At 43.1% G+C, this 24,287-nt stretch overlaps 1 protein-coding gene across 1 annotated transcript in view; it reads left to right on the top strand.

Moving 5' to 3' along the window:
- Window positions 1–9,945: 9,945 nt before the first annotated feature.
- SPON1 (spondin 1) overlaps window positions 9,946–24,287 on the top strand; it is a 353,533-nt gene continuing 339,191 nt past the window's right edge. Inside the window, exon 1 of the mRNA XM_050955987.1 lies at window positions 9,946–10,472. Coding sequence (XP_050811944.1) covers window positions 10,250–10,472 — 223 coding nt within the window. The 5' untranslated portion in view covers window positions 9,946–10,249. The remainder of the gene's footprint in view (window positions 10,473–24,287) is intronic.

Below are 24,287 nucleotides of genomic sequence, written 5' to 3'. Positions count from 1 at the left end.
CCTTCCTCAATAAATCTGTTCCTTTTATATATCCAGATAAATATCTTCATACTTCAACAACAAAAAATGAATATTTACTCTTCTTAGCTCTAGAGAACAACACAGCTATGAAAGTGAGCACTGCTGATTCTATTCCATCTTGCACATCAGCAACAGAATTGTTGTCTGAATTTCTATCAGTTGCATCTGTGAAAACCTGTTCAAAACAGTGGGGTTGCACAGGTGTTACTAAGGGCAAAATTGGAAGACAGTGGTATTGCACAGGTATAGTGGAGGGCTCAATTTAGCTTGTAGAAATTTTATTTCTGGTGGCAATGTACAAGAGAAAAAAACTATTGGAATCTTTAAGCCTATGGGAAGATTGCAGGAGTGGTAGTTAGGGGATAGCAAACAACTTTGTATTTGTAAGATGAGGTCATTTAATCCAGAAATTGTTGAGACAAAATAAACCTAGAACTTCATAGTCTTATTTTTAACAGAGTTACTTTGCGGAGTAGAACCTCACTTTAATTCCCTCCACAAATGTAGTGTTGTTCTTTAGGAGTCTATCAGCATGAATTTGACTGTATTTTCAAGTACTATTGACATTCTTTAGGGATCCTAAAGATAGCTGGCAACGTTTAGGAGGGGAGTGAGGTGTGGAACATTTAAGAAAATCTTTTACTTCAGAGCATTGGAAGGGATGTTTAGATTAAATATTCCAAGAAACTCAGACTTCTTTGGACTGAAAAGCTCTCCAAAACAAAATGAGACTAGAAGGCAATTTTCTGCCACAGCTTAATCTCTAAAGAACCATTCAAAAACAGCCTTAGTTTAAATCCTTCTGTGCTTATGTGGCACCTAGGGCATTGAACAGATTTCCCAGACCTTTTTCCTCTGTGCAGTTTCAGACAGCTAGTTAGCACCACAATTTGCCAACTTTCAATCTGTTTTCCCCTAAACTACACCTGGAGGGATCGTAACAATCTTTCTCTCTCCCTCTCTTTGACCTTTATGTCCTGCTTTGCAGAGTGCCTCTAATAATATGCAGGCTGCAATTCTCAATGTGTCAGGAACCAAATATTCTTATAATGTACACTATAAACTAAAACTTCACTGTCAGCATCAAACAAGCTGTTCACATGCACTATTAAACAGGCAGCTATAATTAAACTATTGGGAGTTTAATATTAGGGATGCACTGCACTGACTGACAGTGATATGAACTCTGCTGAGCAAATCTCTGCAAACTCTTACTCTCATTGCCCTTTGCCCTCGAGGCTCCTAATAGAAAGCAAATTGAAAACAGTGCTACTGAGCCATCAGAAAATGTCCCAAGTATTAGAGGCACCCAAGCTGTATCCATTGCACACTAAGGCAGCAAACATTTAGAAGACATCAGTCTCCAGATTTCATTCTGAGCAGCATTTCTGGAGAGTTTGTGATCTTGGGGTCTGCATTATGCAGAATGAGGACCCAAACCAGTTCTTATTGTAGATAATTGGGCTTTTGCTAATGACTTTAGTGGGAGTAGGACTAGGCACCCTGGGTTTGGTGCAAACCCCATTGAAGTCATGGGGGAAACTCCCACTGGCTTCCATAAATTTTGCCCTAAGAGAGGAAAGGTAGAAATAAATGGAGGTGTGGGATTAACTAAAGCCAATTCACAAAGAGATTTAAGCATTGCAGCACCTAACTTTCGGCCCCTAGAAAAATCATAAGTACACCACTGCAATCTACAAAGCCTGAGTTAGGCACAAGTGAATCAGGGAGGGGAGAGACACCTGCAAATGGGATCCATGAAACCCAGCACATTAGGTTGGGAGCTACCTAAGCTAGCCAATGGTAGATTCCAACAACTCTCCCATGGAGTTAGCTGTATGGGCTGTGGGGAGGTGCCTGTCTCTGCTTGCAGTCTGGAGCCAGGAACCCTTCTCCTGGAGTTCAGTGGCTTTAGTGTGAGAACGAGTTAGGTGCCTGCCTCATTCTCACACAAAACTGTGGGAGGAGGGGGTTGTGCTGCCCAATTTATAGCTTTTATCCAAGTGGTTAGAGCACTCACCTGGGATGTAAGACACCCAGGTTTAATGCTCCCTTCTGATAGAGGGAGAAAAAGGATTGGACTGGGGTCACTCACCCATTAGGAGAGTACTCTAACCACTGAGATATGGATATTCTCATGTGGCACTCGCTCAGGCTGCCCTATAGAAACTGTTGCACTTTGGGTAACTGCTTGAAGAGTCTTTGGGTCAGAGAGAGAGAGAGTGAGTGTAACAGGGTATGAGAATGATTCTGTCATCCAGTAATCAGGGCACCCACCTAGGAGATAGAAGACCCTGACTCCAATCCCCCTGCTGCAATGACTATTCAGCTATGTATACATAGCTGAACAGCTTCAAAAGGAGATACAGAGGGAGCGCCACATTGGAATATCCTTTAGTCTTGTGATTAGAATTCTCTCCTGATGGCTGGGAGACCCCTGCTCAGGCAGAGAAAGGAATTAAACCCATCTCTCTCACATCTGTCATAGTATCTTTCCCCAGTCTGAACCTTAGAGTCCAAAAGTTGGGGTACCAGCATGAATTCCTCTAAGCTTAATTACCTGCTTAGATCTGAGAAGCTGCCACCAATCAGCAATTCCAGTGCCTGATACACTCTGGTCCCCCCAAAACCTTCCCTGGGGACCCCCAAGACCCAGACCCTCTGGATCTTAACACAAGGAAAGTAAACTCTTTCCCTCACCCGTGCCTCTCCTAGGATTTCCTTCCCTGGGTTACCCTGGAAGATTACCATGATTCAAACTTCTTGAATCTTAAAACAGGGAGGAATGTCCCTTCCCCCCATCCTTCTCCCTCACCCAGAGGCAAAACAGATTCAAGCTCCATGAATCTAAAACAAAGGGATTCCCCCTTTTCCCCTCCCTTCCCCTTCCCTGTTAAGTACAGACTCCATTCCCTTGAGCCTCAACAAGGGGAAAAAATCAAACAGGTCTTAAACACAAAACTTTTAATAAAAGGAAAGAAAAAAAGTAAAAGTTATCTCTGCAATTTAGATGGTAAAAGTTACAGGGTCTGTCAGCTTATAGAAACTGGAGAAAAAGCCTCCTCCAGCAGAAATACAATTTAAAATACTTTCAGCCAAATACACATTAAAACTTTACCAGCCAGATACACATTTGCAAATAAAGAAAACCAATTAAAAAAACTATAACCGCCTGTTTCTTAATACTCACTATTCTGAATATATAAGAGACTGTAGCAGAGAGATTGGCAAGAAACCTGGTTGCATGTCTAGTCCCTTTCAGGACCCAGAGAGAACAAAGCCAAACCCAAAAAACACAAACAAAGGCTTCCCTCCACCGAGATTTGAAAGTATCTTGTTTCCTGATTGGTCCTCTGGTCAGGTGTTTGGTTCCCTGTTTGTTAACACTTTACAGGTAAAAGAGACATTAACCCTTAACTATCTGTTTATGACAACATCCCACATGAGTGCTCTAACCACTGGCCTGAAAATTATAAGGTGCGGGGCACCACCACCTCCTTTTCTGGTCTGATTTTGAAAATGACCTGATCTGATTGTCATTCTCTGAGTAAGTCTACTGGATTGGGCCCCATGGGTGAGATAGGTAAAGGAAAAACCTATCTTCCCTTGGTTTGTGGATTGCTCTGGGGATTAGGCACCCAGATGCTTATCTCACACTTAAAGGGAGGCAGCAGTGTCCGTGCTCAGAGACAGAAACATAGGCACCTAGGGAACTTTTACCCAGAAAACATAGCTGCTGAGTGAGTTTGGGAGGGTTCGGAGGCAGGCAAATGGGAGTTTTGTGGATTGCAGTGGCACCTAAAACGGGGACTTTGGAGCCTAAGTACTTCTGTGGATCAGGGACCCAGTCTCCAACCATATCTTTGAAAGCATGGAAGTTAGAGGCTGTTTTCCCAGCCAATGCAGGGTTGCTTCTGTAATATATTCTCCAGTGGTTTATGCAGTCTGATTTTAAAGATTTTGGAGCTCTTTTCCCCATGAGAAACAGTATGACAGACTGCAAATCTTGTGAAGTTTTTGCTTTGTTTTGTTAAGATAACCCACCTGGCAAGCAGGTTTTCTCCAGCAATTGCAGCTCCATTGAATATATGGATATTACCTCATAAATTGTCATGTCTAAGTCATGGACAGCAACATTATTTGTCCCAGGAAGTGCACAAAGAAAAGCAGCACAGCAATCAGGAAGATGCCGAGATTTCTCTGTTAAATTTACTAAGGATGATTGGCTTTATTAGTCTGCATGTGTCTTTGACTGATACATCATGCTGGATGCTGTAGGCAAACATATACTAATTGGAAGAACAAATAGAAAACCCTAAGGATGCTCATGCTTAATGACACTGCCCATATTCTAAAATGTCTCTACCACAAATTACTCATTACATAGCTATCAGCAATGCAAGTTAATTTATCAGTATCAGTTGCTAAGTTAAAGCATGAACTTTTAACAAGATACACTGTACAGTACCTAGCTAGGAAAGTTTCCAACCGCTCAGATTTTAAATGAAAGAGAGAGTGAGAGAAACAGGCCAGGCCAGTTCAGGGAGAAGAAAGCAACAATATATAATGTATTGTAAGGTTAATGATCTAATGGATGGTGATGAATTAATTAACTTTTAATTAGTTCTACTTTGGTACTGTATTAGAACCAAATTATTGCTGAAGAGGACTAAATGTTTAAGCTGAAATCCTCACAGGAGCATCAAGTTAGAAGCAAAAACCTGGCTTCAGAACAAAGACGAATTGAATAGAAATGTATCTGGTTGTTGCCTGTAATGATTTCAAGCCAGATAATTGCTTTTGAAGCCAAGCTGAACAAAAGAAAGGGAAAATCAAGTATGAGAAGGCAGCAAATTCCCAAACCTTTTTTGGCAGTGGGGACTTTATCTTGTCACATTGTCAGTTGTGTATTAGCTTGTTTTCATCAACTGATAAATCTGACAGACAGACTTGTATGAAGTACCTGTGAGTTGTGCTGGTCTAAAGAGGAAATATGGATGTTTTCGTTAACCCTATTACTGTCCTGGGACACTCAAAAATTACTGACCTGAACATAACAGTCAAATGAATACAACACCCTCTTGTAAAGTTAAGAGTTAACATGATCTACAATCTAAACCAGAGGTAGGCAAACGTTTTGGCCTGAGGGCCACATTGGAGTATGGAAATTATATGGTGGGCCATGAATATTTACCAAATTGGGGGTAGGGAAGGGGTGACAGCTCCGGCTGCTGGTGCGGGCTCTGGCGTGGGGCCAGGGATGAGGGGTTTGGGGTGCAGGAGGGTGCTCCAGGCTGGGACCAATGGGTTCAGAGGGTGGGAGGGGGATCAGGGATGAGGCAGGCTGTTGAAGCACAGGGATGCATGTGTGTGCAGACGTTGCGATGGGGCTGGGGATGAGGGGCTTGGGGTACAGGAGGGGACTCTGGGCTGAGATCGAAGGATTCGGAGGGTGGGAGGGGGAATCAAGGCTGTGGCAGGGGGTTGGAGTGCGAGGGGAGGCTCAGGGGTGCAGGTTCCAGGTGGCGCTCACTGCAAGCAGCTCCCAGAAGCATGTCCCCCTTCCATCTCCGAAGTGTGGCCAGGTGGCTCTGTGTGCTACCACGTCTGCAGGCACCACCCCCGCAGCTCCCATTGGCCATGGTTCCCAGCCAATGGGAGCTGTGGGGGTGGTGCCTACAAATGGAGCAGCATGCAGAGCCACCTGGCCACACCTCCATGTACTATGTAGGAGCTGGAGAGGGGTTATGCCAGCTGCTTCCTGGGAACCAGCTGGAGCACCAGAATGGGGCCAGCCCCCGACCCTGGCAGGAGCTGAGGGCCGGATGTGGCCCGTGGGCCATAATTTGCCCACCCCTGATCTAAACAAACATGAGAGATCAGGTGGGTGAGGTCATATCTTGTATTGGTGAGAGAAACAAGCTTTCGAGCTTACATAGAGCTTTTCTTCTGACATGGCTACAACAATGCATAAACAAACACGAACATTGGGGGTAGGAAACTTACCCTTTACTGAACTAGCTTGCAGTAAGTGGTTCAATGCAATTCCAAAAGTTTTTGCTGCCAATGCCCCAGAAGTTTATGGATGGAGACTACCCAGCACCTGCTACTTCTAATCCAACCCAACCCAACTCAAACTGCCAGAAACCACCTAGCCACCTGTTGTTAGAGCTAAATCAAATTTTTAAGACAAGGCTTTTTACACTAAAAAATGCAGATATGGGTTGTCCAAAACATTGTGCGAATTCATGCAAATTCACCAAATTTTCTTGGTTGGAAAGGAAAGAAAATCCAACATTGCAAAAATATTGAAACATTTTGTTTGGACATTTTCTAGACAAAACTTTTTTATTCAGATCAAATGACACATTTCATTTTACCTCAAACATTTTTTTTTAATTTTTGGTTCAGACAGCAAACCAAAAATCTGTTATTCTCACTGGTCTATTTATTATTATTTATACTTGATGTATCACAGCAGGTCCCTAGTCCTACACCATGGTCCCACTGTGCTAGTCACTGTAAACAATATCATAAAACACGCCACACAAATGAGCTTAATATCTAACAAATCTTTCTGGATGCAAAGGATCAGGGTCCATATGTGAATCCTGACGAGCCTATACTATCAGCTGGCCCTCAACAAGAAGTCCCAGCCAAATGACTTCCAACTCTGAACTTGGGCTGGGGATCCAGAAACTGGCATCTGCTACTAAACAGGTCCACAGAGGACACTTACCATGGGGTGGAGGGGGGCACCTGGGATTAATCTCACTCTCACACACACCACTTCCTTCTGCCAGTTATTAAGAAACTGACCCAATAGCCCATTAAATTTGGAAAACGTAAATTTTCTACCTCATCAGGTGCACTCCATCATCCCTGAATAAATTAAGGGAGGAATGGTTAACATTATAGTGGTTGATCATTGAACTCTCTAAGTCCTGGAAGTGCTTAGGTTGTGAATATGTAGGTGCCTTTCTGTCCCAATTGCTCCTGGTAGGACTTCCCACTAGATTTGCTTCTGGCACATCTTGGACCAAACTAGTATAAAGCTGTGGCCCAGGTCCCTTTTTCTCCTGGTCACCTAACTAACAGCTGTTCTGGACAGAGATCACTTTTCATGGAAATGAGCTATTAAAATCTGAGGTGGATAAAAATGAGCTAAGAATGAATGTCAGAGAGGCATTCTCTGTTTTCACAGCATGTGTTCTTGTCCAAACCAGAGCACCCATGTGGCTTCCCCTCCAGAGCTGCAAGGTGAACCACCTCAGCTGTTGGCTGCCTGCTTGTGTAGCTAATGAGCGCTGCTGGGGCCTCATGTACATTTGTGAGGCTTAGACACTTGGTCCTGTAAGGAGGACATTTAAAAAAAAAACAGGAAAAATTTAAATACTAAATTTCTATTAATTCATTGAAATCAAGAGAGGTAGATTGTGTATTTACAACTTACAACTATCCAGTTACCAATGGCCTATTCACTGAGGTTGGGGCTTCACAGCTATTAATTAAGGCCACAAGGAACCACTGTGATCATCTAGTCTGACCCCCACCCACCTGCATAACACAGGCCAAAGACCCTCACCCAGTAAGCTCTGTATCAAGACAATAACTTCTGTTTGAGCTATAGCATATCTTTTAGAAAGACATCAGGCTTTTATTTATTATCTGCAAGAGATGGAGACTACCACACTTCTGTGTAAGTTGTAATCATTCTCACTTTAAAAAATATTTACTTCTTATTTCTAGTCTGTATTTGTCTATTAGGGAGCTTGCAACTGCTAGATCCTCTTATGCCTTTTTCTATTCGATCCCCATATAGAGCATGATCAAGTCAACTTTTAACTTTCTTGAATAAACCAAATAGTGTCTCACTAGAAGTCAGAATTTCCAGATTTTGAATTATTTTTGTAGCTCTTTATGAACCTTTTCCCAATTTCTGGAATTTGGTGGGATTTGGACACCTAATCATAGCATGTAGCACTGGAAGGGCCCTTGACAGGTCACCTAGTCCTGTCCCCTCTACTGAGGCAGGACTACATATTACCTAGAGGCCATCCCTGACAGGTGTTCATCTAATTTGTTCTGAAACGCCTCCAATGACAGAGATTCCACAATCTCCTTAGGTAATTTGTTCCAGTGCTTAACTAGCCTTCTGGTTAGAAAGTATATCAGACCTAAATCTCTCTTGCTGCAATTAAAGCCTATTACTTCTCGTCCTGTCCTATCAACAGACAATTTAAGGAGAATACTTTATCACCCTCCTCTTTATAACATGCTTGATGACTGTTATCATGTCCCCGCCCAGTCTTCTCTTTTCCAGACTAATCCCACTTATTTCAATCTTTCCTTGAAGGTCATGATTTCTAGACTTTTAATAGTTGTTGCTGTCCCCTGGACTTTCTCCAATTTGTCCACATCTGTTGCCAAGTGTGGTGCCCAGAACTGGACACACTACTCTCCAGCTGAGGCTTTACTTTTCCAGGGTTCCTACTTCCAGCCTGAATCTGCTAGGCTAACATCCCAACAGGGTTACTGAGGTAGCTGTCCCCTATTCTATGCAGACTAATTATCTGGGGTCAACCTCCAAAATGGAATCCCCTTTTTAACACTATTGTGAACTGAAATTGGATGAAGAGTTTCCCCACATTTTGAGGTAAACAAAGGATTCTGCAAGGAGACTGTGTCTGCATGGAGGAAAGAAGAAGGAAGAGACAGCAGTCAAGAAATGTTCTTTACAGGACACCCCTTTGTTGTTTCATTCATTGGGAACTATTTGAGATCTGATGCCAACCACATCGACTTTGATATATTGGAAAGTCAATATTATGGATCCTTGGCCCCATTGGAAGTTGTCTTTAGACAAGACCATGCCTAACATATCATTCGCTGAGCTTGCTATAACCTTGCTCACCCAGTGCATGCCAAATAAATTGGCCCAGGAGAGAGAGGGATGGCAGAGCCTTGTTTGTGCCTTATGCAACATATGGTGGCATGAGAATGATTCAGACACATGACATGAGTCTGGTGAGTTGGTTTGTTTGCCTTTTCCTGAGGAGGGAAAGTCATGTAGTTGAGGTACTGGCCCATGACTCAGGAGAAGAACTGCCACAGACCTGCAGTGTGACCTTGGGTAAGTCACCATGTGTAAAATGTGCCTTTGTACATTGTGCCTTTCTGTTCCTCAGTTCTGCATGTGCAAAACCTTTATTCAGTCTGTATGCTATTCTTGGGCATAGACTGTGTCCCTTCCTATAGGTAGGTGCAGTACTTGGTACAATGGGGCTACATCTTGGCAGCACCCTCTTGGCCCTACCACACCACTACTATAAAGCTAATTTCAGCCTGCAGTAAATCCTGAAACATCTCTGTGTGTGTGGAGCCGCTCTTTTGTGGATAGTCCATCTATTTAAGAGCCCCTCTATTCACCAAATGGATATTGAAGTCAGAATTTGCCAGTGAGTGCATGTATATAAAATATACAGTTGCGGGATGAGGATTTGGTGTAGAAATTAATCAACTACTTCTGGCATATCCCTCTACCCATATCGCTCACATACATGGCCCTGATAAAGTTTGCACTTAAGAAACTGCAGCCCAGCCTCCCTTTGCTTTTCAAATCTTCAGGGAGTATGTGGCTGTTGCTGCGCTGAACTCGATAAATGTTTGCAGTGTCTGGTGGTTTGAAGAAAAGTGGTGTTGGGGGGAATCAGGAAATTCTTTGAGCCTTTTTATCCCTTCAGTAACTATAGACTTTGGCAGGAATGTGGGTGATTAATTTCGAGTCTGTTAGCTCAGTCCATCCAGTTGAAGCTCTCCCCTCCTTTGGATGTCTTGGAGACAGCAGCGTCCCCCGTGCTCTGCTATTTCACCAAACCCTGTGAATGCAGCTCTGCTAAGTAAACATTGCCGAGCTGCTAATCACAAGCTCTGAAACAAAACAGCACTTCACTTCGGGATCTGGGCAAGATCAGAGCTCGCTGCTCGCTCCCTCTCCCTCCCTCCCTCTCTCCCTCCCTCGGATCTCGCAGCTTTCAGCCTCTCTCTCTTTCTCCCCATGCTGGGGAGAACTAGCAGGGTAAAACTGACAGAGGCTGCGGCTTTGTCAGAGGCTTGCTTGTTTTCTCCAGAGACAAGGGGGTGGGGGGGTATTTCCTAGCCATCCTTTCCAACCTGTTCATGTTGTGATCCGCCGCAGCACCACAAAAAGTTGTTGGGAGCACCTAGGATGGGACTTCATTTACAACCCTTCGTTTTGCACTTTCTGGCTTTGACTTTTCCCTTAGTGGCGCTGGGTTTCTTTGATGAAACCTTAGAGAAAGCCACGAAATCAGAAGGCTATTGCAGCCGGATTCTGCGAGCCCAAGGCACCAGAAGAGAGGGATATAATGAATTTAGCCTGAGAGTTGAAGGCGATCCTGAATTTTACAAGCCTGGAAACAATTACAGGGGTAAGTCTTTGCAGTTCTGTAATTACACAGTGTAATAATAACAGTAATTAATAATGATGATGCTGGTAACTAGAACAAGTGTCACTGAAACTAAAAGACCTCTCTGTGTGTGTGTGTGTGTGTGTGTGTGTGTGTAAAATCGAGACACTGGGGGGTACTTCCGCACACCGCTTGCAGTGGGGATGCTTTCACAGCAAGTGAGTGTGAGTTGTATTTCAGAGTAATACGTCACCCCAAATATTTTATTCTGCACTAAGGGGGATTTCCTGCTTCTTTCCTGTGTTCTAGCAGCTTTATGAGTGGTAGCAAGAGTCTACAGACCGCTTGTTCTACGGTGCAACAGGAATTCCCCCTCTGTTACTCTGATTTCCCCCACCCCCAGCAATGGAGCACAGCAAAATGTACAAGATTTAACATGCCGTGGAAAGGCAAATAAACTCGGTTCTAATTGTTCTTGCCCTCAAATATGAGTATTAATTTAATGAGTTAGCATAAAGGGCTCCTATGCAGGAGGCTCCTAACTTCCCAATTTCCCACTTACGTTTATCTCTCCCCACCCCCACGCGTTTTTGCTGGGGATATGAACAGATGGTTCAAGCAGGAAGAAGAGAGTGAGAGAGAGATGGTGCTAATGACCACTGTAGATAAGAGTGCTAGGGATGCATTCTGTGCTGAACATTGCACATATAATGCTGGAAATGAATGTCCTAAACTCATCTCAGCATTTTTGCATAATTAACAGGTGAAAGCAGTTTCAAGCACTTTTTCTGCCTGATAATATTTATTTGGAAATAAACATCCTTCATAAACATTGTTGATGTGGTATTGAAAATACCACTTTGAAAAGAAACTGAACGTGCAGTTAGACATCTGATCTCTCATTACAGACTGATAAGTAGTGTATCAGTGAAACCATCTTTTGTGGAGAGCAAATAATTTTTTCAGAGCTGCTTCCAAGTGGTGGTTCTCCATCCTTCCCCCCCTTAGGGTATGGCTACACTTGCAGCCATACAGCTAGATTCAGTATTAAGAGCAATGCTCTCCCACTGGATGAACACAGAAATCTGAGTTCAAGTTGAAGAAAAATCATGTGCACTGTCTCATGGAATATAATCATTAGACTTAAATTCTTAGAGGGGAACATCTACAACTATGAACCTGTTGTGAGCATCACAACAGCATCACTTGTTGTGAGCATATTACTTTGTGTGATCTTTCTTCAAATGGAGAAATTAAAGCATTGTAAGCAATTTGTAACATGGTTTGAAGAAACACGTTTCCCACTAACAGGTTAACAGACATTTGATTTCTTAGCTTGAGTTTGCAAGACTTTATTGCATGTCACCTTATTATCTGTTCTAGTGGCACTACAGAGAAGCCTCAGGTTCTTGGGCAATAATTTACACATAAATATTCTTATAAAGTTTTGCAAACTATTTCCAGTGAAAATGTCATTAGGTGTTTGATTCATCTGCTCAGAAGATTTTATTTTATTTTATTTTATTTTTGAGTTGGGGAAATAGATTTCTGAAACAGATTTGGTGGGTATATTAAGTCTTATTACACAGAGCTCAATTAAAAAAATAATCAGTTTAATGTTTTTACATTCCTTTTTCATTATTAGCTCTCAGGTTCTTGTCCCTAACAAGTTATATTGTGGTACTAAAGGTTCAACTAAGCACACATGCTTATGACAGTTAAGAGTAAATTATTCAGATGACACCTAAACCTTAGCAAACGGTCTTTCAAGAATGCTTTACTAGAGTGTAGGTGGAAGATAGCTAAATGTTCCTGTAAGTATGCTTATCAGCTCCAGCAAGAGTTAATGTAACTTGTTTCATGTACAATGTGGTGACATCATGCAAAGTTTTAACACAGGGCTTTTGAGTTCATTTTCAAAAGAGTCTCCACTGGGAAATTAGAAATATCCTTCTGTGTTATACAAAGTGAAGAAACTGTGTGTGATGAGAAAAGCTGGGACATTAAGGACAAGCTAGTTTAATAAATTACCAGAGAACAAGAAATAGTGTTGTAGAAGACCCTGGGAACTTGAGCTGAGGCAGAGCCAAAATTAATCAAAGGCTGTTACCAGGGGCCCAGGGCTGATTTAAGGTGACCTGTGGCACAAGGCATGCCCCCTAGGGGCTCCAGTAACCCTGATCCTTTCAGATCTGTGCCTCTGTTTTGGTTGGTGATGGAGGGGGCCACTTGCATGAGTCTGAAGCTATAGTAGTGGGAACCACTGCTGCTGTTCCAGTGCAGCAGGGAGCAGAGGACCCCAGATCACAGCTGTCATTCACCTTTCAGAAGGCCTAGGGCCTTCCTATTCTCTAGCCTACTGCTACTGCTTATCTTTGGGTGGGGTAGGATCCATTTGCCCAGAAGCAGGCATTAAGAGGGCTCTCTAGGTGGAGAAGTCTTGCTTGCTAGCCCTATAGAGTGTTCTGAGTGGCAGTGATAGAGACAGCGGGGGTCCCCCTCACAGGGCTTTACCGCTCAGGGAGATGTTGGGATGGTGGTAGCTCATAGGTCTGGAACCGGAGGGGAGTATCTCATCAAAGGGCCCTATCATAAGCAGATAGTTAAAGGTTAATAGAACAGGAGTACTTCATGTCTCTTTTGACTGTAAAGGGTTAACAAGTTCAGTGAGCCTGGCTGTCACCTGACCAGAGGACCAATCAGGGGACAGGATACTTTCAAATCTTGAGGGAGGGAAGTTTTTGTGTGTGCTGTTAGTTTTTGGTGGTGGTTCTCTCTGAGTTCTGAGAGTGACCAGATGTGCAACCAGGTTTCTCTCCAATCTCTGTGATACAGTCTCTTCTATGTCCAGAATAGTAAGTACTAGGTAGATAAGGTGAGTTAGGCTTATGTTTGTTTTCTTTATTTGCAAATGTGTATTTGGCTGGAAGGAGTTCAAATTTGTATTTTGCTGAAAGGATTTTAATTTGTATTTGTATACTTATTCCCAGTGTCTATAGCTGAAAGACCCTGTAACATATTCCATCTTAAATTTACAAAGATAATTTTTACTGTTTTTCTTTCTTTAATTAAAAACTTTTCTTGTTTAAGAACCTGATTGTTTTTTTATTCTGGTGAGATCCCAGGGGACGGGGTCTGGATCCACCAGGGAATTGGTGGGGAGAAAGGAGGGAAGGGGGAGAGAGAGGTTAATTTTCTCTCTGTGTTAGGATTACTTTCTCTCTCAGGGAGAGTCTGGGAGGGGGAGAGAGAAGGAGGGGAGAAGGTGAATTTTCCTCTCTGTTTTAAGATTCAAGGAGTTTGAATCACAGTGATCTTCCAGGGTAACCCAGGGAGGGGAAGTCTGGGAGAGGCAACGGTGAGGGAAAGGGTTTACTTTCCTTGTGTTAAGATCCAGAGGGACTGGGTATTGGGGGTCCCCGAGCAAGGTTTTGGGGGGGACCGGAGTGTACCAGGCACTGGAATTCCTGGTTGGTGGCAGCGCTACAAGTACTAGGCTGGTAATTGAGCTTAGAGGAATTCATGCTGGTACCCCATCTTTTGGACGCTAAGGTTCAGAGTGGGGAATTATACCATGACAGGCCCTATGATCCAAGGGTGGCCTCCGGAATCATGCTAATGGTGATAGGAGCAGCTGAGGGCTGTGGTCATGGGGTTACTCCCTCCTCCAAGGGCCACATAAAAAACCTGAGGTCAGCATCTGGATGGCTCTGCCTCCCAAAGAAGAGGCAGCAGCAGTAAATGTGTCCCTTCTCCACCAGCTGCCCAGAGGAGAGGAAGTAATGGTGGCTCGGGACTCTCTTTTCTCCTGCTCTCTTCCTTTCCCTGGCTGCCAAGAAAGCAGCCATGTCCAAGGGCTCATTGGCTTTCCCCCAGCATAAGTTGTTTGGCTGACGGCGTCTCCCAATATACTTATTTGGAGGCTCTAGTGCTGTAGCAATTGGATGGCAGGGCATTCCCTTTCCCTCTCCCAGTGGCACACAATCTGCTCCTCTGGCTCCCAGGATCATGTGACAACATTGTTCACATTGCTGCATGGCCCTGGAGTTTAGGCTAGGGTAGTCAATAAGCAGACTGCAGGCCCAATCCAGACCACCGGACACTTTTGAACAGACTGCAAAATCTTTTTATTTACTTATTATCAATATTGTCATTGTGGTGTGAAAAATGTTTCTCTGGAGTCTGCCCCTTGACGAAGAATAACTGACTACCCCTGGTTTAGGCCCATATGCATAGAACTATTGTGCCTGTAAGAAAATCCAGGCCATAACAGGCCTGCTGTTGCTCCCACTGAAGTCAAGGGCACAATTTCCATTGCTCTTAAAGAGAGCAGGATTGGGCCTCCTTGTAAGCAATCAAACAGGGACTCAACCTTTAAAAATTATTCTTGGTAATAAAGTCTCAGAAGCAGTAACTGACAGTAATCAGTCTCAGCCTGGATACTTTATTAATCCTATAGAGGTTTTTGCTCAGTTAGAAAACTGCATAACGTTATTTTACATGACAAGACAGAGTGAGTTCTATTCCCATAAATATGTACTTTAAAAAAAAAAGCCTCAAAAAAGTCTGCAAGATGGATGTTTCACATGAGCATACATATTGTTCCCTCCTCAAATTGTTATGCTATTGAAGAGAACAAGGAGAAGACTATTATAATCCATTTAAATGCTCCTTCCATTTGGATGCTGTTTCTGTTGCTAATGGAATTTTCATTTGCAGGTCTGCTCACCTTCTCTGAAGAATAAACAGTGTTCAAGGACCAGCTCAGATAAACATTATGTGCTCCATTTGGATTGGTTTTCCAAGTGCTTCCCTCTTGAGTAGTGTTGAATCTCATTCTTTCTCTCTCTCCACCACACACACAAAGATGCACTTTTTTGGTATTTATTAACAACTTCTGTTCTGCACCAATCTGGGTGCTTCTGATTTATCTACCTTAGGAGTTTAATGGGCATCGTAATTAGGGTAGAAAGCACCTCTTACAACTAAAGTGCCTTATTCTGTCTTCACTTATGCAACATACAACAGAGGTTTTTGCTTAATTTAAATGAGAAAGTTACACAATGTGGCTTCTTTACCGAAAGCCAAGTGTGTTTAGAATCCTACTGTGCAATTCTGACTGCATCACATTTAGTATGGGGTGGAGGAGGGTAGAGAGAGAGTGTATATCCTTACAAAGGGGTTAGGATTTGGCCAAGTGCTATAGAAATGATCTTCTGTCATTTAATCTCCCCCAGGAAAGTAAAATATACAAAATCCTTTTGCTTAGGTTGAATATCACCCTTAGAGTTCCATAGACTTTACTTTGGTCTGTTATTTTCAATAAACAATTTGATCTACATGTAAATCAACAATCATCCTAAATGACCTACAAAATAGTATACATATTACCTGTGTTATAATTTAGCTCAAGAAAGGGCCTTTATCTTTTGAGTCTCTATCAAGTAATGACATCCCCCCACCTCTTGTATGAAATGAGACTGAGCTCTGACATAGAAATCATAGTCATACAGTTATATAAAGAAACAAATATTGTAGGACCAATAGTGATACAATGTGCATGCAAGTTACTATAACAAGCCTTTTTATTTAATAATTCTTCAAATCAAATCTTGTAAAGCAGTGTTACCTTAGCAGACTGGATAGGTCAGAGAACTGATAATAGGCTAGAAATACTTTCGCTCCTACATCTCTGTGTTCAATGCCCAACTCAGTAGTGTCCAAAAAGCTACCAAGCAGTATTACCTACTTCAAGCATTCAAAAATCACGATTCAAGCCTCAGTATATCATGATTAGCTTAAAAATCATGAAGTTTTTAAACGGTAGTAAATTTTGGACTCATTTTATTTGCTTTCTCAAGTAACCAGGTGCCTCCAGGAGCTGGGGCTTTAAAAAAAGCACCAAATATTGTGATTTTTGACAACACAGTGTCCTATCTGAAATTAATTTAGAGATCTTAGTTCATTTTTTCAGTGCCTTGGTGTCCTCATCAGTGAGCCACCACAAATGGCACACATTGCCAATCTCAACAGACCAACCAAGGACGGAGAGGTCCATAAAGGCTGAAATACTTTCTTGCTTCGTTCTGGACCCCTAGGTTAGAATTTGGTGAAACTGACAAGTAGGTAGAAGTTTGCACTGTATCTACAATACAGATACATAAATTCAGTCATCAAAGCTACCTGTTCAGCATCTTTCAGGAATGCTAAGGGTGACATCCTGGCCTCATTCATGTCAATGGCAAAACACTTCTTTAGGGACTGATGCAAAGCCTTTATACTGACTTTAGTAGACTTTGGATCTAACCCTATGACAGGTTGTATAAACCAGCAGTTCTCAACTGGCGGTTTGCGCTGCCCCTCCCACCGCCCTTGCAGGGGGTCCGCGGAGCCTGCTACTGAAACCCGGTGCTCCGAGTGGTGCTGAAGTGGAGAGTGGTGTGGGGCTGAAGCCACAAGGTCCTCCTATCTGCAGTCGGGAGTGGTGTGGAATTGAAACCCCGAGCTCCCTCCCATCCCTGCGGAAGTCAGGAGCGGTACAGGATTGAAACCTTGAGCTCCACTCCCCCTTCCCCTGCTGAAGTCAGGGGCAGGGGCTTAAACCCCAACACAGGCAGAAATCTTGAGCCCATGGACAGTGTTGAGGGGGCACAAGGGTGTTGCCTCCCAAAATTGTAGTGCATTCACCAGAGTGGGGCAGTCCTCAGGGCAGCTCCTCCACCTTCTCTTCCCCAACCCCTGTTAGACCCTGCCCTCTGGCCAGGTCCTAGATGGGAAGCTGGAGCTAAGCAGTGTGGGGCAGCTGCTCCTCTGGCCAGTGGGCAGTCATGGCATTCGCCCATCTGCTGCTGGTGCCTGAGGTTGTGGCTGCTCCTCAGCTCCCAGCCCCCTTTAACTGCTCATGTAGATGGTCAGACCTGCCCAGGCAGCTCTAGGTCCAGCTTAGCCCTCAGGGAGTAGTCACCGGTGCACAGCCCCAGAAAGGCAGGTGGCCTGCTGAGGTGAGTCAGGGGGTGGACGTGGTGCTTCCTCCCTGGACCCTGCTGTATAGAGTTGGCCAGAGGCCTGCTGCTCCTTGCCCACTCCCCCACCCCACCAATAGAAGTCAAACTGTGCCTATGCCCAAGGGGTCTGATCCCTGGCCTGGAACCCCGAGTCCTCCCCTCCCCACCCTGGACCCTGGAGTTTTTTAGCATGTTGAGGGGGGCCTCAGAAAGAAAAGGCTTAATAATTCCTGGTATAAACCCCACCCCAATGATGAAGGGGTTAAATAGCTGTCATGGACAATGCTGGCCCCATTCCTTCGGCCCTGTCAATCATATCCAGGGTGGAATAAGGACTTAAAAGCAGGAATTTTCCAGCAGTTGCTGAGCAGTTCTGGGATAGAGCAGATGGTAGCTCTACAGCTCCTAAGGCAAATTCCTGGGACGCCTTCAGGAGAACTGCCCTCACAAAGGCCATTTACAAGCACTGTCCCCCCACCCATGCTTACAAGGAGACAACAACACTGGTAGACCAGCCAGGTAGGTCCCAAGGCAAACTGATTAGGTGGTTGATACCATTACCGTCTGCCCCTTTTTGGGTTATGGAATATGAGGACATACAAAACGGGACTAGGGGAGTGAGAGCCAAGAACACCATCCTATCCAAGCACAAGTGGACTATGTAACTCAGTTTGTATCACAGGATCCATTGTGTACTGTAAGCAAATGGGGGCACCTGAAGGATTGTTCAGTGTCCATACAGTAGGAGGCTCCCATCAGCAGCCCGAAAACTGTGACAAATCCTAATTTCACAGAGCGGGAAAAATAAAAAAGAAATGCCAATTGATCTTCTTATTTATGTAGAATCTAAAATATAATATCTTCTTTATTGTTGCTCTGGATATTAACTATACTGTGCTTGTTTATGCAATAAATGCAACTGTAAAACATATAAATACTGATTCAGGAAAGCATCCCTATTCAGGACAACACTTCAATACGTATTTAAGTGTTGTCTTGAATGGGGGTAGATTTGACACCTTGCTTGAATCGGGGCCATAGTCATTATGTGCATACTAATGTATTTGTCTTATTCCTTTGGAGGCAAAACCGTTTCCACAACAACCATCACTGTTCCTTCCTTTTCGGTGCCTGAAAATTCTGAGACAGAAATAGCAAATGGGCTTTATTAGAAGGATTAATGTAACTAAAAAGTATCACCAATCAGAAACAAAGAATCACCAGTCAGTTTGGTCTTGATTCCATCTTCTCTGGTTTGTGAGAAATCTCTTTCTCGCTAATGTAACAAGTTATGAGCTTATGTTATGAATGGTCTTTATGCCAACCAACCTATTCCACATAAAAGTTACAGTGTAAATCCAGCATCTGTAGTGAATCCCATTGAAAAGATAGAAACAATCATTCCACAAGTAGCAATTTACACTCACATTTTATGTCATAACCCTTTTCACTCAAATCTCTCCCCATACTCAAATTCTCATTTCCACTATCCAAGAGAAATAAAAGTTGTGTGTGAAATCCACAGGATAATAGACCATAGCTATATGTAAGTCAAAAATTGCAGAATAGGACTTTAAATGTGGAAAACGTTCCTGGTCAAGGATCTAAGTGGATTTTGTGCATATTACCTATGTCCAAGGTCAGCCCACAATTGGATTTTTCTACTCAAATTCATAGTCACTTAGATGTTGCTGAAATAACTATGTATTTGATATAGTCATATTTTCCTCTTGAACTGTGACTAATACATGGGAAAGTTTGCTACATATCAGTAATTTTTGTGAGAATTAGACTCTGTCAGTTCCTCAGCAAGAGTGAATGGGTGCACTTCATTGACTTCAGTAGTGCTGCATCTGTTTACTCCAGCTGAGAATCTGGTCCTAGAGTTTCATTTACATTTATCAACTCCCCACCCTCATTGGCCTTCTGCACTGACAAGAGAATAACAATTCTGATTATTATTTATTATTATTGCCATAGTGCCTGAAGGCCCAGTCAGAGATTGAGACCATATTGTGCTAGGCACTTTACGTGCATGTAATGAAAATACAGTTCCAGCCCCAAAGAGTTTGCAGTTTGATAATTAAGTTCCATTGAATGAATACAAACTTATGCTAAAAGTCATGACATTTTCAGGAAAGGCTAACTTGTTGATCAATATTCTGCTCTTCTCTGGAAAAAACAATAATAACGACAACTTCTAGATCATAGTGAGCCAAATGCTGCACATATATTCACAAAGGTATTTTCAAATTAATTCCTCTGTTTCAGTGATTCTCAATCTTTCCAGACTACTGTGCCTCTTTCAAGTGTCTGATTTGTCTTGCGTACTTCAAGATTCACCTCACTTAAAAACTAACTTACAAAATCAAACATAAAAATACAAAAGTGTCACAGCACACTTACTGAAAAACTGCTTAATTTCTCATTTTTACCATATAACTATAAAATAAATTGTGACACCCCCGCCAGGTTGACAAACACTGATCCAGTATATAGAGCACTATAAACAAATCAGTGTCTGTATGAAATTTAGTCTGTACTGACTTGGCTAGTGCTTTTCATGTAACCTGTTGTAAAATATCTGAATGAGTTGATGTACCACTTACCTCCAGGTTGAGAACCACTGCTCTAATTGACTAGCTCTTTCCAGAGATCAGACTCGCTCAGAGGTCAGCAACCTACCACATGCGTGCCAAAGGTGGTGTGCGAGCTGATTTTTAATGGCACGCGGGGTGGGCTAAGCTGCTCAGCCTGCCACCGCTCTGGGGTTCCTGCTGCTGGCCCCTTGCCAGCTGGGGTCCCCCCTGCCGCAGCCCCACTCAGCACCCGCTGCTGGCCTGAGGGAAGGAACCCCAGGCTGGCAGGGCGCTGAGACTCCAGCTGGGAGGAGACAGGCTGAAACCCCAAAGTGGGGCAGGCTGAGCCACTCAGTCGCTGCTGTGGGGTTCCGGCTGCCGGCCCCTTGCCAGCTGGGGTCCCCCCTGCCGCAGCCCCACTCACCTTGCGCAGGCCCCCTTCCAGATAGGGTCCAGGCTTGCGGCCCTGCTCCGCCCTACGGGGGTCAGCTCACTCACCTCAGCTGCCAATCTGGGGTTCTAGTTGCTGATCTCCTGCCAGCGGGGGTCTGGATCTCCAGCCTTGCTCAGCCTGCTTTCTGGCCTGGAGTTCCTGCAGGCCAGCCTGAGCTCTGCTCCTGGCCTTGGATCACTGCTCTGCAGCCTCCTCACTGTGGCCCACTGTTCCCAGCCTGGGACAGTGAGGGTTGCACACAAGGCAAGAGGGGGTTCAGCTCAGCACCCCCATCTTAAACTTGCTTATCTCAGACCACACTGTGTTTGATCTTGTGCCTGCCTTCTATCGCCATTTTTTTTCTCCACTGAGAGTTGAAGGGAACATTTGACAAAATGGCAGCTCCTAAGAAAGTGAAGCTAGATGTCCAATCATTTCAGCCTGCTTGGACAGACGCATTTGGATTTATTGAAAAGGAGGACTGTGCTATTTGTGCTTTCTGTTATGAAAGTGTTGTTTGTTGCATGTCAAGTGTTCAACATTTTGAAACGAAGCACGAGAAAACCTTTCTTGACGAAGCAGACAAGACTGAATCAATCAAGAAGGCAGGAGCAGCCTATGAGAAGCAAAGTAGTGTTTTCAAAAGCTTAAGTGTAAGTAAAAATCAAGCTACAGAAGGAAGTTACAAGATTGCCCAGTGCATTGCAAAAACCGGAAAGCCGTTTACAGATGGGAAATATATAAAAGAAATTTTTCTCAGCAGTTCGGAGATTTTGTTAAATGATTTGCCAAATAAAGATACAATCATATCTAGAATAAAAGAAATGCCCATCTCTGCCAGAACAGTTGAGAGACGCACAAGTGAAATGGCAGAAAACATTAAGGAAAAGCAGATGACTGTATTGAAAGACACAGCATTGTTTAATGTTGCAGTTGATGAGAGTGTGGATTTAAACGACGTTCCACGTTTGGCAGTTGTTGCAAGATACTGTGCTTCCGATGAAATTCAAGAGGAACTTTGTTATCTAAAACCCCTGCATGGCACAACAAAGGGGGAAGATATACTGGAAAGTTTTGTAAACCATTTTGAAGAACGAGAAGTTGACATCAGAAAAATATTTTGTGTGACAACAGATGGTGCTTCTGCCATGGTCGGAAAACAGAAGGGATTTGTAACATTACTTGAAGAACAAATTGGCCATCCGACAGTCAAATTTCACTGTATCATCCATCACGAAAACCTGTGCACTAAAATTTTTAATTTAGAGCTTAATAATGTGATGAATACAGTGGTGCGAATTATGAATTTCCTTGTTGCTCTATCTGCTTTGACTCACAGACAATTTCAAGCACTGCTAGAAGAGGTGGACAGTGCTTATAATGACATTCCACTTCACAGCAACATTTGGTGGCTAAGTCGTAGCAAGATTTTAGTGCGCTTTGTAAACTGTTTTGATGCAATCAAGGCCTTTTTGTCGGAAAAAGAACAAAACTACCCCAAACTGGATGATGACAAATGGCTGTGTAAGCTCATGTTTCTAACTGATATCACCGCTCACCTTAACGAACTCAACCTCTGTCTCCAGAGTGCACGGCAAACAGTTCTGGATCTTTATAAAGCCCGGAAAGCATTTGTTGTGAAACTAGCAGTTTTTTCCAGGGATATTCAAACTGCTACTTTCCACTACTTCCAACTCATAAAAGAGCTATCGACACATTGCATTGTCAATGTGGATGAGATTGGAAAGTACATGCAAGAATTGGAATCAGAATTTTCTGACAGATTTCAAGATTTCCAGCAATTTGGCCCAATGCTTTCTTTTCTAATTAAACCTGAAAAGTTCAACGAAAGTGACTTGGATTTGTCTGTATTTCAGTGGATGGGTGTTGAAGATTTCGAAATGAGTTCATTCAGTTAAAAAGCTCAGAATTGTGGACATCAAAGTTTGTGGATCTGAGGAGCACACTTGAAGCTACCGAGAGAGATCCTGGGGCCTATATTCTGACCTGCTGGACATCCCTGCCAGTGAAATTTAACTGTTTGAAGAAAATTGCGTTTGCAATGCTTTCAGCATTTGGATCCGCATACCTGTGTGAACAGGTATTTTCACATATGAAATCTGTCCTCTGTCCCTCTCGGAGCCAGTTAACAAGTGATCACTCAGAAGCCTGTGTGCAGATTAAAGTATCCAAATATGTGCCAGACATTGGAAAACTCTGCAAGGAAATGCAGGGGCAAGGATCACACTAAACTAATAAGTTTTACATTTTAATTTAATTTTAAATAAAGCTTCTGAAACATTTTGAAAATCTTGTTTACTTTACATATAACAGTAGTTTGGTTATATATTATAGACTTATAGAGAGACCTTCTAAAAACATTAAAATGTATTACTGGCATGCAAAGCCTTAAATTAGAGTGTATAAATGAAGACTCGGCACACCACTGCTGAAAGGTTGCAGACCCCTGGACTAGCTCATTTAACTTAATTTTTGGTTTTTTTTTTTGTTCATTTCTCTGATCTGCCTTTCTTCATGCCTGACCAGAAGGAGATAGGTAGAAATCCTCCCAGAAAACCTATTATTTTCTTTTTTCTGACCTAACTATAGTAGATAGTGCTGGAAATCATCTGATAAATTCTGTCCTTGTGATATTTCTAGACCAGTGGCTTTCAGCCCATCACTGCTTATGGACCCAGTCAACATACTGCTGCAGCCCATGTGACATCCTCAGGGCCATATAGCTACTATATATTATGTGGATGCAGCCCACATAATACATAGAGAGTTTAATATGTGACCCACAATGGTAAATAGGTTGAAACCCACCTGTTCTAGACTAATTTCCAGATCAAGGAGAGCTACCTGTGTTCCAGATAAGCAGCTACACTTTTGGACATTGAACAAATTCTAATATACAAACCCTTTAAATTTTACCTATCACTCTCAGACATTCATTTCAACCACCAATGGCCTATCTGCGTCAAAGGGATTCTACCATGGATTTTCTCCTGTGTAGTGGCATTGATGGTGGGAATTGTTCACACGGAATCAGGGGTTTTCCTCAGTCTTTATGTTGCCGACCAGAGTTTAAGGGTGTGAAGGTAGATTATGAAATGACAGTAACTGCTTCATAGGTGAAGTTGAAGCTACTCTCACAGTGTAAGTCCAATTTTCAAACACCTATTTTTTCCCCCAAAAGAAACCAATTTCCCTGAAATTTCACATGACCTTTCTCATCCCAGGATAGAATTTTTCTTGGAAGTTTGGAGAAAGTTGGAAAGGAATTTTAGAGTTATCGAGCCACAAATCTGTTCCCTTTGCACCAGTCTGGGAGCATAAAAGACATGGAGAGACAGCTGTTTGTCACTTTGCATAAGGCACTGCTGGAAGGTTGTCAGATACAAGGGTGAAGAGGACAGTATAAGAACTTAGGTAGAATGGGAGAGAATACAATAGAAAGATGGACTAACAGGAGAGTTGGGGAATCTTTCAATGTAGGGGAAGTCTCCAGCGATTCTGAAATCAGAGAAGCCAGCTCTGAAGCACACAATCACCTCCACAGACACTTGAAGCATGGGGCATTCCTGGGCAGGCTAGGGCATTGGTAAGGGTGCTTTTGAGGTTTCTTTCTTTCTTTCTTTTTTTTTGTTGTTGTTACCAAAGTCGACTGTGCTCTGTTAATTCATAGCTAGCAGAACAATCTCCTGGGGTCAATTCTAGTAGTAAATTATGCTTGTGGCATGTTCAGCTCCAGGATGAGGGCAATGGAAAGTAGTTAACCTTGACTGGTGGATAAGGTATTTGTAGCTCAGTTGCA

The sequence above is a fragment of the Gopherus flavomarginatus genome, chromosome 5 (assembly GCF_025201925.1).
Source record: "Gopherus flavomarginatus isolate rGopFla2 chromosome 5, rGopFla2.mat.asm, whole genome shotgun sequence".
In the NCBI taxonomy this organism is placed as follows: domain Eukaryota; kingdom Metazoa; phylum Chordata; order Testudines; family Testudinidae; genus Gopherus; species Gopherus flavomarginatus.
Note: the sequence above shows the minus strand (reverse complement) of the source record. Positions and strands in the feature narration are given on the sequence as shown.